The 13,577-nt window shown below is 30.4% G+C and overlaps 2 protein-coding genes across 2 annotated transcripts; one reads left to right on the forward strand and one right to left on the reverse strand.

The window, feature by feature from the left end:
- Positions 1-2,690: 2,690 nt before the first annotated feature.
- Positions 2,691-3,946, reverse strand: LOC108211097 (heat stress transcription factor C-1). Its single transcript, XM_017382603.2, has 2 exons — positions 3,640-3,946; positions 2,691-3,522 (listed from the first exon to the last, which is right to left on the reverse strand). The coding sequence occupies exons 1-2, from the start codon at positions 3,850-3,852 to the stop codon at positions 2,797-2,799; spliced, it is 939 nt and encodes a 312-aa protein (XP_017238092.1). The 5' UTR covers positions 3,853-3,946; the 3' UTR covers positions 2,691-2,796.
- A 7,971-nt stretch (positions 3,947-11,917) lies between these two features.
- On the forward strand, positions 11,918-13,234 carry LOC108212769 (uncharacterized). The gene has a single exon (XM_017384483.1). The coding sequence runs from the start codon at positions 11,918-11,920 to the stop codon at positions 13,232-13,234; it is 1,317 nt and encodes a 438-aa protein (XP_017239972.1).
- The last annotated feature ends 343 nt before the right edge of the window (positions 13,235-13,577 follow it).

The raw sequence follows: 13,577 nt of genomic DNA on the forward strand, positions 1-13,577 counted from the left end.
TGACATGTTATTTATTTAAATTACGTTTCCGACTTAAATTTGATCATTAAAATTTTGATTTTGTTAAATGTTCTAGGATTAAAATCAATTGAGTATGATCGTGGGGTATTATTCTTAAATGTGCCACAATTATACTCTTAAAATACCTACAGTAATATCGCACGATTATACTCTTAAAATACTTTCAGTAATTGCAATAATATTTATAAAAAATTATAGTTATATCGTGTATATTCATGAATATAAAATGAAAACTTATATCTGACACTAAATTCGCCGTTTATTTTTGTATTCATGTATATATCGTATATAAAGTTTTATAATATGTCAATATATAGTGTTATGAATCAAGTTCTGTGGAGTATAAAAAAAATTGGAGTATTGGAGTACACAATTGATACAATATAATCTAGTCATTTAAATCTTAATTTTTTTTATTCTACAATATTTGTAAACATCTGACAACCTGCAGATTATATTCTACAACATAAACATTGTAATCAAAAGATAGAACATTTACTTTTATAAATCGTGGGACACTATGTTCTGCAATATAACTTATAAGCAGAATAATAATCTTAATGCTTGTTAAAGTTTAAAGATGATTAATTGATAATTATGTTTAATACTACTTATACATGATAAATTAAATAATCAGAGATATTATTTATGATAAAACTAAAACTTATGATTTGTACTCCAATACTCTAATGTTTTTATGTACACCATATATATATATAATTTATAAAATATTTATTCATATATTTATTTATATCGTGTACTCGTGTCGTGTTGTGCACTCGAGAGAAAAACAAATGCAACATAGTTGAAGTTGCGTTTTTTTCGTGTCGTGTATTTAAAATTACCCCAGACACAATTTTTTTTTTGTTATTTTATATGAATTTGTAATTTCTGTTAAAAAATTGATGGGACTAGTGTGTACCCACTTGTTGCAATTTTGCGACACAAAAATTTAAGGCTAAACCCTTGATAAACTCATAAATCAACAACCATATCACATTAGATGTTTTTTTTTGGACCAGAAATCTTTAAAAATAATCTCGGATACGAACCATAATACTACACCCAATACTAATAAATTGAATATTTATATTGATAAATGATCTCAAAAAAATGTATGCCGCTCATATGATCCAACCTCTTCAACGATATCCACGATCATATTTGTTGTATTTAAGATATAGTGTTGTGGTGTCGGAGTATACTAAAGAATTAAAGCTGCCTGACTAGGATTGGAACAGCTGACCTACATGCAAATTATTAAACATGATACCAATTATTTGGTTCTCTCAAATTATTGAAAAACACGAGAATACTCCGCGATACAAATTATTAGGTTCTGTCATTCGGAATAGGTAAAACGAAGCAACAGTAAAAAATCAGCACGACTGCGAAAAAATGACGAATCCAACAGTGAGATTCGTTCGCATAATTGCCAATCATCTGCAAATGATACAGAACATAAATATCTCAACTAATTAGCAAACGGTCCAGGAGCATAAGTAGTACAGTTCTATCTGCAACCATGACGTACTCGGTATGTTTCATCAATTATATTCTATGTACTCCCAGGTCCCATTTAATTGTTTAGGTTCATTATTTGAAATGTACTTCAATATTATTATAAATATAATTTTATAACAATTTTCAAGATTTTTTTGAATAAAAATTTAATATTCAAATTTTTGTCGGAGAAAAATATTATAAAACAATTTATAAAACTATAACTTAGATTTTAAAAAACAATTTATAAAACTATAACTTAGAGGAGCATTAAGTGTGTTGCGCCCCACTCGTATATAACTTGCGGGAATTGATGGAGTAACGATGTTATCTCCAATTCCTAAATAATAATAATTGAGAATTGACATACAATATCATATATTCCCCCCATACCTCTCAATTATATATTTATATTGAGTAATCGGAACTCAGTATGCATTTTCATAAATGTTCTTATAAAATATAAGTTGATATATTATTTTGAACTTTTTTAATACAAGTTTAATGTTTAAATTCTTTATATAGAAAAGAAAAATTAAAATATAAATTATGAAATAATATTTTTTATGCGTTTTAAAATACGTGTTGGGTAACACGAAAATCGTAAAAAAATGAAAGGGAGACGGGCACGCGGATGAAATTTTACAACATTTGCACAGCGAATGAAATTTGACAACATATGATCTATGTACATTAGCAAAAGTATGATACTCCCTCTCGTTCATAATATAGATGGTTTGACTTTTTACATCTAACTTTAGATATTTTGACCACATAGCAAATGTTAATATTTTTGTAATTTTCTTTGTCCTGAATTTCAAACATGAGTTTGACAGAAAGTATTAAATTTATCAACTTCTCGGGTCCCTCTGTAAATTTTCGAGTAGTGAGCTAACCGAGAAAATGAAGATTTAATAAATAATATTCAGCGACCTGAGCAGCTGCAAGCTATCTGAAAATTTTGCAGATAACACAGCTGCCCATTAGGGACAAAATATACGAAACTGAAAATACAGTCTTTTTGAATTTCTACCCGGATTGTTTTGGGACTACCCTATCTTAGATTTTCATATATCGGGCTCAGATTTTTGTTTCTTCTTATTCCCTTATCAACAATCTAATTTATCTTTTTTTATTCTACCAACTTGTCAACTTGTAGACAGAGGAAACAAAAGCAATTAGTGTTTCCAAAATATTTCCAGAGCACTAAAATTTAAAATTCATCACAGAATCTAGTAATTTAAAATAGCGACAGTAAAAAAAAATTACATACTAAAATTCACCTCCCAGCAGTGAGAAAGGATAGGGCAGTAGACTAGAATTTCCGGCGAAGAAACTCATATCACCGCCGCCGCCGCCGTCAACAGGCGGAGATACACCGGCATATCCTCCTCCGTTGTACGCGGCTTGCGCAACCAAAGGCTGCGTTTCCATCATCCTCAGCTGCCTTCTCTGACCCATCAACCACGCCGGTAACACCGTCTCGGACGACGGAGAATGGCCGTCGAAGCTCCCTTCCGACGACGACATGGACCCCACCGTGGCCCTCTCCTCCTCCTCTTCACTCTTCAACGAAGTAGTCGCCATCATTTCCGACGAAGAATGCGATGAATTTGTCGACGAAGATATCGTCATTAGCCTTCTTTTTTTCTCTCCGATTCTCCGTGTTCGATCTTTATCGAGCATCATTCGAGAAATTATTTCGGGATCTTCGACGACTTTATATAGAAACGCCATCATTTGTTGCGGCCTCCTTTCGGTGGCTTCTAATCTTTTCGTCATTCCCTCGACTTCAAGGTCTAATATCTTTTGCTCTTGCTTTAATCTCGAAATCTCCGTTAATAAATCTTCTTCTTCCTCTTCGTCGTATTTGTTAAGCGGATATAATCCGCTTTTATTATGTCGTTTTCGCGCTATGTTCTTCAATATTTGCGTTTGGCCTCGTAGAAACCACTCGTTCGCAAATTCCCACCGATCTGGATCCACCTTCTTAAAACCCTAAACCAACCAAAACACGTCAGAAAAAAAAAATTAAAATTAAATATCAAAGTGGTCACTGAAATGGTGACAGAAAATCACTGATACTGGAACGAGAAATAAAAACACTGATATTACGTATGTGTTGAGTTGACGGATGAAGCTCGAGAAGTTGTTGTGCTTGAAGAAAACAGGCAAGAGTCGTTGAGAGAAATCAAGAGGGTTAACAACGATGAAGCTATTGTTGGCTCGTCCCCAGGTGATGAGATTATCAGTGGTCGGATCATTGACCATCTGATAAGTCTTGACGACGAACGGCGCGATGACGTTGTTGTCCTCGGCGACATCCATTGAATTCGCTGTGTCTCGCCGTCCCTGACCTGAGCTGCTTTTATTACACGAGCGAGAGGAGAAATGTTTGTTGTAATGATTTACAGAGCATCTGTGACGAATATTTTTTATTATATAGGATCATTTTTATGTGTGGATACGTGGCAGTTTTTAAGTAGGGATTAGTGGTCACTGTTGGGACCACTTATAGTTTTTTTTTTTTTTAACAAATATGATTTATAGCCTTATAAATGAATATCTGTTCTACGAAACTCTTAGGACGAGCCGGGATCGAACCCAGGACCTAGGACGACAGAGGATAAACTCTTTATCACTTAGTTATCCAACCGTGATCTGTAGCCTCTTCTTTTAATTCATCGTAGTAAATAGTTTTAGGCTCGTTTGTGTAGTTTAAAAGAATTCTTTAATATTTATATATTACAAATTTTTGTAGATGTAAATCATTTTTTATTTTATAAATTATTGGGAATAAAAATTATTAATATAATAAAAAATATTATAAATTATTTTTTAAAATGATCATTTATAAAATCAATTTTCAAATGATAAAAATAAGTCACTAAAAAATTGAGATTTTCAATTTCTCAAATTGTGGCTATACGTCGAAAGTTGACATATAAATTCTTTACAACTTATAAATTATGGCTATACATCGAAAGTTGACATATAAATTTTTTCCGACTTATAAACTCAGAAGATGGACTTAACAACGAAGCCAAACACCACCTTGGATTGCGTCCGGAAACACATTTCTTTCAAATTTTAGATTTTAGATGACATAAATTAAGATGTTATTTTTATTCTCAATTTATTCTTGTATTTGTTCTAAATTTTAAATGAAATCGAAATCCAATTTTAATGATGGTTGACATGATTTGTACGCTATTGCGTGAGCCCGTAAGTTCACCAAGTGCGCACTTGAAATGTAACGACCGCAGATTCTTACATTAAAAAAACGATGATTTCAAATGAAGTTTACCTTTTCAAACAGCCAATAGAAATCCACCGCACAGTATACACCATAATAATTGATAGTACTGTATTATTTTTCTAAAAATTCGATAATCTTATGACACAGTCACGGTCCAGGTACTGAGATATTTTGGGAAAGTGGACACGCGCGGACAAGAGCGTGGGACCATGTGAAATTAATATCAATTAATATCTGTGCAACATGATGTGAGGATGATAACAAGATTGCAATAAAAGCAAATACCATAGGCGGCATGGGGAAGCATATCGTCTACATGCATAGGCCAGGTCCAATTTTTGTCGATTCTTACGGGATATTTTGGTTTTACTTGGATATTGCTAGGTTGGATGTAATCGAGTTTAATAAAATTTTAAGAGAGATAAAATTTTGTGTGTGAGAAATGAGTGTTGGTCGATCAGAAATGTGTTTGCAATACCAGCAAACACGTTAAATAATGGCTTCTACGTAAATTATAGTGCAAAACTACGAGTAACCACAAAAATCAGAAAATACTCCTTCCGTTTTGAAATATAGGTCGTTTGATTTTTTTACACGTAGTTTTAGGTCTTTTGACCGCATATTTAAAATCATTATTTTTGAAATTTTCTTGTTTTGAATTATAATATCAATTATATATTTTTATTTAAAAAAAATTCGAAAATAATGATTTTTAGCATGCGGTCAAAAGACTTAAAAATACGTTATATTTCAAAACAGAGATAGTATGTAAAATTTACTTACTCTGTTTTTAATTATTTGACGTTTTGACTTTTGGCATACATCTTTAGATAAGTTGACCGGATAGTAAAAATTATTATTTTTTATTAATTTTTTTTGTAGATGAAAATTTTGATCATATATTTTTATTCAGAAAAAAAAAATTAAAAAATAATATTTCTGACTACTCGGTTAAAGCACTTAAAAGTTAAAAGTATGTGTCCAAAGTCAAAGTGTCAAATATTAAACAATAGAGTAATATTTTATCTATCACTAATTTGACACCTATCTTAAGATTCAAATAATAATTATTTTAGATTCTTTTTATTATGTAAAAAGAATAAAAGTAAATTAATACATTATATTCATATATTGTATAATTTAAAATAGATGTTATATAGTGAAAAATTTATGACAAAGAAAATGAGACAGACGGAATGGTTGTATTTCTATCACCAACCCTTGTCCCTTGAGTTGTACTATGCAGCTCCGCTGTCGTCTGTCCGGCTATCATAAACACCTGGAGATTTTCATTTCTCTCAAGTTTTCATATTGTGGCGGCGGCAAAATACCATAAGAGATCCGATACTCTCTCCATCCCGACCATTATAAAATTTTAAATATCAAATATTTATTCAGAATAGAAAAATAACTAAAATCATACCTCGTGAATATAAACCCGAGTCAGGATCAAATTCGGATCTCCTGAGACAACACAGGATAAACCCACCACTTAGAAATATTCAATCATGCTTATAAAAATAATATGTTTAATTACAAATAAATATAATTACTAAAAAGACCCCGGCAAACCATACTCCGTGAAGATAAACTGAATCGCAAAAGGACCGAACTTTAAAATAAGGAACCATGAAGGTGAAAATTCAAACTTCAACAAAACAACAATATGAGGGGTATATTAGATTGGAATTTTAAAACATTTTTTTCATTTATGAAATCCGAGTATATTCGATTGAGATTATTTGAAATCCATTAAAATATTGAGGTATTCAATTGGGATTTTAAATTATGCTACAAAATCCAGTGGTATTCAATTAGGATTCTAAATTATACTTTAAAATCTGATGGTATTCAATTGGGATTGTTTAAAATCTATTAAAATCTGATGGTATTTAAATGCTGACGTATTTTTTTGGATTTCATAAAATGATGGATTTTGTTGCATTCTTCCGTGTATTTTAAGTTTTTAGAAATCCTACCAAAATCCGTGAAATTTTGAAGTATTGTGTTTAAATCCTATCACTTCTGCGACATTTTATCAAAAATTCAAAATCACATACAATTCATTAAAATTTATAAACTAAAAACAATAAATTAAAATCCTAATCGAATACACCCTTTTCATTTTAGCCCAAATCTGTAAGACGAAAATGCCCCTTACTCTCCATCATTTCATCTCATCTACCCAAACCCTTAGAAATAAAATATAGGATCCACGTGACATTTCTAATAAAATAACACGAAATTTCAGGTCACGGAAATCAAAGAAACACTCACAAATTCAGATTGGTCAATCCGAATCAAACAGTGACTTAGATTCGGTGGGTTGATCTCCCGATTTGCTTTTGCCTTTTCTTAAATAGCTCACGAACTTAATGTGTCGCTTGCTAGTTGCAAGATAAGTGGGGACCTGCCCTCATTAATCTAGATGGTAAGCAGGTGTTTAGGGCGTGGAAACATAAATGTAAGATAATTAGAGCTTGTCTCTCGAGTTTCACGTTGGCAAACACACTTTTCACATCCCCATAACAACGGAAACAAAGTAGTACAGTCAACTTGTAATGTGCTGCCAGCAACTCATATCCACGTTATAGAAACCCTGCTGCTTTTAAAGTTGGGGTCTGGTCACTCGTGCTCGATGGCAGGACGGGCTAAAAAAATTTTGAAGTTCAGTTTTAAAACAGATTTTCTATAAAAATGTAAAAATCAAAAAAAAAAAAATCAAATAACTATTTGTTTTTTATAAAAACACCTTTTTAACCAACAATTGTTTCTGCCGACACAACAATTTTTAGCAGTACTCTCAAATAGATGAACATAAAAATCAATGAAATCTCCTTTTTTAAGAAGTATTCCTTTTAAATATATTTAATTGCTGGATTCACATTTACTAATATAATATGATTATCTATATTTGGGATTCATTCCGGCTCATTTTCATTTGTATTTGACAATTTTAATGAATAGCTAATCTTTTGTCGCTTAATGATTGGACTACATATAAAAACCACAATTTCTCCCCGGCATCCAATAATATGCGTCCATGTTTCTAATTGGTGTAGTTATCAGTAAAAATCACAGAAAAGAGACATAATTTTTGTCAAATATAGTGCAATTAAATATTGTTTACTTTTATAGAAAGTGGCATCCATTAGCTGCTAAAATCATGAAGGGTCCATCAAATAATCCCCACTAAACAAAAATAATTAAGTATGATATGTCTGTGAACCAGATGAGAGAACGTATGTGGAAAGAATATGACCAAGTATTTGTGAATTGTTTATAAAAGAACAAACCTGTCTATCTTGATAAAGTGTAACATCCAAGCTGTCTTGCCTACCTGCTTCATATGAATTTTACCTCTTTCGATTCATTTTGATTCCAACTTATCTAGTAAAGAGGAAAAATAAAAATTAACTAAAAATTATGAAAATTAAATGATCAAATTTGTCTCTGACCATCAAAAAAAATCTGAATAACCCGTCCTCTTCTCTTTTTTTTTTTTTAAAAGAAAAAGCGCTTGATTCTGTCGTTCAAAACTTGTTCAATTTAACATGTTATGAAATAATAATTAACAAGTGATTAGTTTGAGAACAATGCCTATCTATAAATGATATGCCTAACAATAAGCATCTCCGGTCATACAGATACTTTAATTAAAAAATATTAAAATGTACTATAAATAAAAATTATGTAAAGTTAATTCAAAACCTATGATTACATTTCCTCTATAGACAGTCTTTTGATGTTAACTATTTTTTCTTATATATATTTATATATACAGTCTCTTGGTGATAATTATTTTCATCATCTCTGCCTGTAAGAAATTTATAAGAAATTTATAAGAAAATTTCACTTACATCAAAATATATTCCATTTATGTCAACCTAATATATTCATTACATATCATTTTTAACAAATAGCCAATCAACATAGTCAAATTATCGAAGCACAATATATTACAAGTTAGAACAAATTTTACTTAATATTCTACATGTCCAATCTAACCAACTGATTTTAATCTTAGCACCGCTCTAATTTTAAGAAATGCATACACCCTTTGGCCTCCCCATAGTTTACTTGAAGATTCTGAAGATGAGACTTGACATGCATTTCAATACACTTATAAAATATAATTTCATAAATTATTTAAAATATAATTTATTAATTAAGATATTCCATTTCACTTCTTAAACTCTGCGCTTCTATTTTTTTTAATTTTCTTTCGGCACAAATTTTTTTATAACTCATTTTCACTTCTAAATTTAATTTTAAAATATACATAAATTAATTAAAAAATATTTATTAAATGTTATTATATTAATAATTTTATAATAAATAAATTATAGATATTAAAAACTACATCCAAATATATAAATAAAAAATTATTTCCACTTCTAACTTATTAATAAATATACTTATATAAAGGAGAAGTGAGGGGCGTGTAGCTAGGTGGCGCCTCTCACATCGCTCCGTTCTATTTTTCTGGAATTTTCGGATGAAAAATATCAAAAATTAGAACTACTTTTTTTAGTTTCGGATATATTAAAAGCAAGTTTCAGATTCTGATTTTGTTTCAGATTATTTATGGAATCAATATACTTATATAAAGGAGAAACGAGGAGCGTATATGTGGCGCCTCTCACATCGCTCCGTTCTGTTTTTCTAATTTTCTGAAATTTTTAAATGAAAAATATCAAAAAATTAGAACTACCTTTTTTAGTTTCGGACATATTAGAAGCAAGTTTCAAAATCTGATTTTGTTTCAGATTATTTATGGAATATAGTAACTTGAAAGTTTTGATATGATTTTGTTTCAGATTATTTAATTATGGGAAAGAGTAGCACACAAGTCTCTCTGCACCTATAAATACCCCTATAGGTTGTAGGGTTTTGGATCATATAAACACAACATACTCTCTCTCAATACCACAACCTTACCTCTCTCTGGTGATAAACGATAAGTGAAGGTTGTTTGTACGGTATTAAAAAAAAAAGATTGTTACAAGTAAAGGTAGTTATATACCGCTATGTGGGAGTCGACAAATCCAAACACGTGAGAAGAATATAGTCCTGACATGATATTGATGGATGATATTAATAAATTAACTATTAGTGATGCATGTTTGTTGGTTATTCTTTTATAATATATGTTTTGTTCATCGAACATGTTTGTTTTTGTTAATTTTTATATGATTTACTTTGTATACATGAAAAAATTATTCATGCATTATCTGTTTGCTCCGTTCAAGCAACTTTTAAGTGAAGGCTGTTTATACAGTATTAAAAAATAAAGGTTGTTACACGCCAGGGTAGTTATTGACCGCTATCTCGCAGATTTAAGTTAGATGTTTCTTGTGTATAATCAATCCAAAAAAAAATTAGAGGATGGTGACAATGTAAGAACATAATTACTTTTCAAAAAGAAAAACACAAAAAAAAATTAAGATTCGTCGTGTTTTAAATTGTTAATTACGTGTAGAAATTTATTTTCAATTTTTCACCATGAATTATAGTCCAAATTTTGCAATTTTATATATTAGTATTGGTATTATATCAAGATTTTTATAATATAAAATTTATTTTAATTTGCAAATATTAATTCTTAATCATTAATATACTTTTTATAGACATGCACAAAATTATTGTACTCTATAAACATTAATATCGAATCATTAATATAATTTTTATTGACCGCGACAACGCGCGGATTCTCAACTAGTATAGTTAACAATAAGATAATGAACAGTTGGGCCATATAGTTTCGGTGACAACCGGTCTCCCGTTGTGATATGAGGATAAAGTCATATAGCCCATCAAATCATCAAACTATGTCAAATAATATTGAGCTCGCTATCAACAAATTTAATATTTAAAAAGTGACGTAATAATGTTTGACATAAATTTTGAGACCTCGTTACCAATGATTTCGAAGTGATTGATGTGTTGCGTGTTTCACTCAATTAAACTTCACATTACGATAGGAATGTATTACACGGTATTACTCCCTCTGTCCCTCTCATTTCTTTACATTTACTATTTTGGGATGTCCCTCTCATTTCTTTACATTACCATAAATAATAAGTTTTTTCCATCATTACACCCACTATCCTCCCCCACTATCTCATATTTAACAATAAAAATTACTACTCCCTCCGTCCCAATTCTTTTGGCTGAGTTACCCTTTTAAGCTGTCCCAAAAAAATGTCCAAGTTTCTATTTTTATGTAATTAGTTCCCATATTACCCCCTTGCTATGCATGTATAAGCGTGCACTGCAGTGCACACATCTCCTTTTCTAATGATGACTTTTTCTCTTTTTCTCTCGTGAACATAAGAACACTTATTAGGGTTGCACGTCTCAATGTTAACTTTAAATACTTAGCCGCACACATCGATCAATTTTTTTTTCATTTTCCCTCTCAACACTGGACAATGTTTATTTATTTGCAAACTGAGTTCACTAAAATTTACATGATCTGACATTGTATTTAAATATTTCTAATGCTAGCATTTTTAGTTTTATTATTTTTTAATTTCTACCATAAAAAATGTTTAAAATTATATTTCATATCAGTTTAGAATAAAAATTAAAGCTTACTATAAACATGACTTTAATGAATATATTGTCACCAAAATTAATTGTAAGAAAAATTTAACAATAAAATATAAAATAGTATCTCTAATATAAAATTTTATAAAGTCAAGTATTCGTTTCAAATAATATTACTTATAAAATTTTATTAAAACTAAAACTTAATATGAATAATTTTATTATTCATAATTTTAAGAATAATTTAACAATCAAATGTAAAATAATATTTTTTATATATTATTTTTATATTGTCTTTCATTTACAAACTGAAAATAATTTTTCGCTTAAAAAATAAAAATGAAATATTGATTAACATAAAAATATAATGTCCCTCCAATTATTTTTTCTTGTTTATAGTCCCACCAAAACTCCCTCCAACATCAATTATTTTCACTTCAAAAAATTTAGCTTAAAAATTTGAACTCCCTCCATAAACTCCCTCCATGATCTCCTCATTTGCCTATAAGAACATGACCGGCTTACTAGATTTTTCATTCAAAATTTACAACACCACACAAGATTTTACTTTCAAGTTTACATATGGAAGAAAATACAACAAATGAAGATGGAGCAACTACATATAAACACATGAGTGCAGATCAAAAGAGAATTGTTTTTGAGTTTCTCCAGCAAAATTCTAGGAATATGAAAGTGAAAAAGGGTTTCAAAAAAATTGCAGCCACCAAATTCTCAATTTCAGCTCGCACCATTACAAGAATATGGTTACTTGGTAAGCAAAACATTGCTAATGGTATTGATTTTAGTGGTAAGTCATTTGGTCATGCAGGAAGAAAGAGGGTAGAAATTGATGTCAACATGGTGAAAGAAGTACCTTTCAACAGAAGAACAAATATCCGGTCACTGGCATGTGCCATTCATTTATCAAAGTCTACTCTTCATCGGCGCATCCGAGAGGGACATCTTCGCCCACATACAAATTCAATAAAGCCATATTTGACGGAGGAGAACAAGAGAGCACGTCTAAGGTTTTGTTTATCTATGATCACTCATGATATGAATTTAAACATTTCCTTATTTTCAAGCATGTTAAACTCTATTCACATAGATGAAAAATGGTTTACCATGACAAAAAAAAACCAGAGGTACTATATTCTTCCCGATGAGAACCCACCCTTACGTACATGTAAAAGTTCTAATTTTATTGATAAAATCATGTTTTTATGTGTGGTTGCACGTCCTAGATTTGACACTTTGAGGAACACCATGTTTGAGGGAAAAATTGGTATATTTCCCTTCATTACAAAAGAACCTGCCAAGAGAAAAAGCAAGAATAGGCCTGCTGGTACTTTAGAAACTAAACCAATAAACCCAATAACCAAGGATGTGACAAGGAAAATGATGATAGATAAAGTGCTTCCAGCAATTGAATCTATGTGGCCAGGAGGAAATTCAGGTGGTATAATCTTTGTCCAGCAAGATAATGCAAAACCCCACATTAGTGTAGATGATCCTGAATTTGTGGAAGCTGCTAAAAGGAATGGTTTTGATATACGATTGTGCTTTCAACCTCCTAATAGCCCAGACCTAAATGTGCTGGACTTGGGATTTTTTAGAGCAATACAAACTTTACAGCATGAACAGGCACCCAAAAGTATAGATGAACTTGTTGCGGCAGTTGAAAAATCTTTTGTTGAGCTACATCATGATAAGCTCAACAAGATTTTTTTGACGTTACAACTAAACATGATCGAGATAATGAAGAAGGCAGGAGGTAACAACTATAAACAGCCTCACTTTGACGACAATCAGTGCCCTAATGGAAGCATTCCCCTCCAGTTATCTTGTGATGAGGAGCTTATCAACTCTGTTCATAATCACTTGTCTCATTCTAGTTAGTTAGCTGCAGTGTTGTTTTCCAGCTATCTGTATTACTTCTATGTTTGTTAAATTGTGCACTAAGTCTTTTGCTTGTTTTATGAATTTCAATGCATTTTTATTTAAGTGTTTCTTGAATTGATAATTTAATTTTATTAGCTAATTTGATTATATTATTAATAGTGTGATTTAAAAAAATACAATACAAATTTATGATAGTGCAAGTTTAATTATGTAAGCGATTTTATCAGCTAATTTAATTTAATGATTCAAGTTTAAACATGTCATTATTTTTCTAGAAAATAAACTAATGACCTCAATATTATTTTTCAAATTTTATATTAGCGTGATTTATATTCTTATT

Source organism: Daucus carota, chromosome 3 (genome assembly GCF_001625215.2).
Source record: "Daucus carota subsp. sativus chromosome 3, DH1 v3.0, whole genome shotgun sequence".
Lineage (NCBI taxonomy): Eukaryota > Viridiplantae > Streptophyta > Magnoliopsida > Apiales > Apiaceae > Daucus > Daucus carota.

What these genes read in the sequence shown, in the direction of transcription:
- LOC108211097 (XM_017382603.2), bottom strand. Translation starts at nt 3,852, where the DNA reads ATGGATGTCGCCGAGGACAACAACGTCATCGCGCCGTTCGTCGTCAAG. An exon ending in TCCGTCAACTCAACACATAC is followed by an intron (nt 3,523 to 3,639) that starts GTAATATCAGTG and finishes TGGTTGGTTTAG; the next exon opens with GGTTTTAAGAAGGTGGATCC.
- LOC108212769 (XM_017384483.1), top strand. Translation starts at nt 11,918, where the DNA reads ATGGAAGAAAATACAACAAATGAAGATGGAGCAACTACATATAAACAC.